Consider the following 4352-nt stretch of genomic DNA (forward strand, 5'->3'; position numbering starts at 1 on the left):
AACGGAGTCTCTAAATCTCCTTTCTTAATATGCGTATGCACCAAATTCATTAACCTTATGTTAACCACAATATAATTTCAACACCCAGCCAGGAGATATTTGATTGAAAATAAGTTTATGTACAAGTATATAAGTAAAGAAGAAAAATAAAAGTATATATATATATATATATATATTAAAAAATTAATTAATATTCCATTCATATAAGTTTTATTAAAATATTCAACTTGCTTAAAATCTATAAACTTAAAAATAATATTTTTATATTTTCTATTCAGAGAACCTAATTCATTGCTCGAAAGTATAGGTACATATGATCATTATCTGCTTACTCATTATATTGTCATAAGACATGGATCCACATAGAAATAATTCTTATGATGATACATTTATATATAACTCAGAAAAGTATAATGATGAATTAGAAGAGGAGAGCTTATTGATACATGAAGACATATGCTTCCTCAACAAAGATTTTGAAGAAATTCTTATTGATTTAATAAAAGATTATCCACATTTATACGATACTGGAATGAATGAATATAAAGATGCAATAATGAAAGAAAACTCCTGGATGGAAATTGCTAAAGCTCTAAATTCATCAGGTAGGCTATTTAATTAAGAAAACTATTAAATATTATAAGAATAGAAAAGTAAATACTTTACTTGTAGTTGCTAATTGTAAGCGTCGATGGCTAAGACTCAGGGAAAGGTTCACAAATGAAAAACGTCTTCAAGATTCTGAAACAAAAAGTGGTAGTGGGGCCTCACACAGAAGTTCTTTTCCATATTTGGGAAACATGTCATTTTTAGAAAAATTCATAAAACGAAGAAAGTGGGTGTGTGATTTATCTTTAATATAATCATAATTAATGTCAAATAATTAAACAATGTACCAGGTCATACTCAAACTGTATATATAAAAGCCCTAATGAAATATCAACAGAAATTATCGATGAAGCGTGTAATAATAATGTCAATGAAAGTGTTACTAAACAATATTTAAGAAAAGGAACTTTTATAGATTTAACTAATGATTTCAGAAGCAACATAAATATGGTATTATATATGTTATTCATTATTGTAAACTTTATAGTCTATTATGTTCTTTAATTTTCTTTTTAAACCTTTAGAATAATATTTCATCAAGTCTCTTAGATGAATCAGTTCACCAAGTGGAGCCTCTAAATAAAAAGAATTAACACAGGAATATATCACATCTAGAAAATTCAATTGTAAGTTTAATCAAAACCTTGCAAAATCGTATGACTGCAGATCGTCCCTCAAATGAACCCATACTGTGGAATCAGAACTTAAGTCCTGATCAAAGTTTTGGTATACTTGTGGCTACAGAAATATCAAGATTACCTGATTGTGTTAAACGAAGACTGAAAAAGGAAATTCTGCAACTCTTATGGAGAGATGAAAACATTATTTAATAAGCTTCATTATGTCTTAGTATCATTTATAACAAATATATTCACGTTATATTTTAATAATTATACTATATAAGTATAATTATGACTTCTGTTTTTTTATCATTTATGATAATAGGTTAATTATAAAAACTGTTTTGGTGACAACTATGTTCTTTAAAAGTTAAATCTAAATTATGATTTTTATGAAGGATTATATATGTATGTTACTTCAATTTAAGTTAAAAAGTTGTTTTTCAAACAGTAAAAGCATATTTTATTTAAAAAGTAGATTATAATTAAAATTTTTTATTAACATCAATCTGTAAGAGAATCAAAAGTAATTCATCATAATTATCATTAAATTAATCGTTGTAAGAAAAGCTATATGTAAAACGCGAAATACTTATTGTACTTATTGTTTAAAAAAGAATCTTGTACACTGACAAGACGTTCATTTATCAAGTAACACGGTAGTGTTACGCGGCAAGTAATTTAAAGAGCCGCGCGACACTATCTACTTTTACGCCAAGTTTGGACTCACGATTTTTCCGATGGATATATTTTCCGATCGGTTCATTTAATGAAAATTTTGATGATACTTTCATTATATAAATCGATTATAAGCTTTCGAATGAGACTACAAATGTGTAAATTGGTTCACTCAATGCTGAGATCTCACGATTACGTTCCACTAATAGCTCAAGTCATTTCATTTAGCGTTTCTTCTCTTCCCGACCAAGATTTTGGTGTCTCCATCGGACCTCTCACTCTTACCCGTTTAAGCGTTATCTTCTGTCCTTTACTTTTGCTCTTTCGAATGTGTTGGTGCTATAGGTGTGAAACTGATTCCAATATGGCCGTAACGCAGGCGCGACGTATATGCAGTGCTGTTAGATCGTGCCGGATTTCTCTCCCCACCACGCGACCGTAGTCTCACTAACACACGGTCAGCCGGTAGCATCGGTGAGACATCCCTACTCATGTGCAGCTCCCTAGTCACGCACACCATTGCAGCGATACGTGCGTGTCTCGGTCGGATTCGGCACAACTGCAGAGTGAGAGAGAGCAGTATAGTTTTCTCGGCCCTCTCACTCTCTCCCAATCTTGACTGTCTCTTAACCAAGGAAGCGTGACAAAATCCTTTTCAGCCAGCAGGGAAAGTGTAGTCCAGTCAAATCAATAAAAATAATTACCAAAAAATCGTAAATTTTTTTTTTTTTTTTTTAAGTGGTAAATACTAAGGAGCGAAAATTTGCAAAATTCAAACTCCTAAGGGATTGGCTAATTTGGGGGGGGGGGGGGGGGGTGAAAAAGAGGTAACCAAAAATAATTCGACTACTGTACTTCGTAGAATAACAATTTTTTTTTATTTAACTTAGAAAAATATTCTCTACAACTATTATTGGACAATATTTTTTGTAGCGAAATTGGTTAAAAAGTTATTCAGGAAAAAGGAATACAAATTTTGCAATTTGAACTTATTTAATTTAATATTTTGAATCCAGCTATTTTAATCGAAAAAAGTTTAAATATTTTTTGTAGGGTATTTAATTAGCTAGAATCCAAGTTAGTTAAAATATGATTTTTGTCAAATGGAAATTTAGGTAGGGTGCTTCGCGCGAAGTTTATTATTTTAATGACTTATTTTGCTCAGCGAATGAAGTTCACATCTTTACTTGCTATTCGTTATGTTCAAACATTGAGCTCCTCGTGTTTTTAATATATTTACAAAAAATGCTTTAAATAATACATTCTTTTCACCCTACCCTCGAGGTAGAGTTGGAGGCGCATTTTTATTAACGTGGTATCCCCAGAAAGTATATTCTACAGGAATGCTTTTTAAGCCAACTTTAACACAATTATAACGAAATTTGTTAAAGGGAACACTGCCAAGACGCGCATTTGGAAACATTGGTGGCCTGGCCTAGTTTTGCCAAAATCGTCGGATAGTATTTTATTTTAGTAGTATAATGTGCTAATAATTGCATTTTTTATTTATTATGGAGTCCAATATGTTAATGGTTATTAAAAAAAAATCCTTGCAATGAAAAAAAACAAAATATAAACTTCGCCAAGACTCGAACACGAGTCCGCCGCGTGACAAACGGCAACCTTATCATCTGCGCTATAGCGCTCACTTGCTGTGCCAGAGGCAAAACAGCTATTTAAAGACTTACTACAATTCTTTCATTAATCCGTCATAAACGATCAAGAATTAGCAGCAATAATAAATACATTTATTTACGCATCACTATTGCACTAAATTTATTATGTTTTTCATTTGAAGCATACATTTTGCATGAAGATACGACAGTTTAAGGGTGTTCATGCAATACTCTAAATACAAAAATATTAACACGCTCAATTACCATTAATTATTCGACTACACGTAACATATACTATAAGATTACTCAATTGATTTATGATAATTGAGCGTATGAATATTTTTGTATTTAGAGTATTGCATGAAAACCCTTAAACTGTCGTATCTTCATGCAAAATGTATGCTTCAAATGAAAAACATAATAAATTTAGTGCAATAGTGATGCGTAAATAAATGTATTTATTATTGCTGCTAATTCTTGATCATTTATGACGGATTAATGAAAGAATTGTAGTAAGTCTTTAAAAAGCTGTTTTGCCTCTGGTACACCAAGTGAGCCCTGTAGCGCAGATGGTAAGGTTACCGTTGGTCACGCGGCGGGCTCGTGTTTGAGTCTTGGCGAAGTTTAAATTTTTTTTTTCATTGCAAGGATTTTTTTTTAATAACCATTAACATATTGGACTACATAATAAATAAAAAATGCAATTATTAGCACATTACACTACTAAAATAAAATACTATCCGACGATTTTGGCAAAACTAGGCAAAGGCCACCAATGTTTCCAAATGCGCGTCTTGGCAGTATTCCCTTTAACAAATTTCGTTATAAT

General features: G+C 31.2%; 1 protein-coding gene across 1 annotated transcript; it reads left to right on the forward strand.

The window, feature by feature from the left end:
• The first annotated feature begins 352 nt into the window (after positions 1-352).
• LOC136774950 (uncharacterized) lies at positions 353-1439 on the forward strand. The gene is made up of 5 exons (XM_066729424.1): positions 353-605; positions 673-835; positions 900-1059; positions 1134-1149; positions 1225-1439. The coding sequence occupies exons 1-5, from the start codon at positions 353-355 to the stop codon at positions 1437-1439; spliced, it is 807 nt and encodes a 268-aa protein (XP_066585521.1).
• The last annotated feature ends 2913 nt before the right edge of the window (positions 1440-4352 follow it).

The sequence above is a fragment of the Prorops nasuta genome, unplaced genomic scaffold (assembly GCF_024137725.1).
Source record: "Prorops nasuta isolate Cenicafe-Biocafe unplaced genomic scaffold, Cenicafe_Pnas_1.2 PNAS00007, whole genome shotgun sequence".
Classification (NCBI taxonomy): domain Eukaryota; kingdom Metazoa; phylum Arthropoda; class Insecta; order Hymenoptera; family Bethylidae; genus Prorops; species Prorops nasuta.

Excerpts from the sequence above, each read along its gene's own strand:
- LOC136774950 (XM_066729424.1), top strand. The coding sequence starts at position 353 with ATGGATCCACATAGAAATAATTCTTATGATGATACATTTATATATAAC. Across the intron at positions 606-672 it reads TAAAGCTCTAAATTCATCAG|TTGCTAATTGTAAGCGTCGA; the intron begins GTAGGCTATTTA and ends CTTTACTTGTAG. Across the intron at positions 836-899 it reads AAATTCATAAAACGAAGAAA|GTCATACTCAAACTGTATAT; the intron begins GTGGGTGTGTGA and ends ACAATGTACCAG.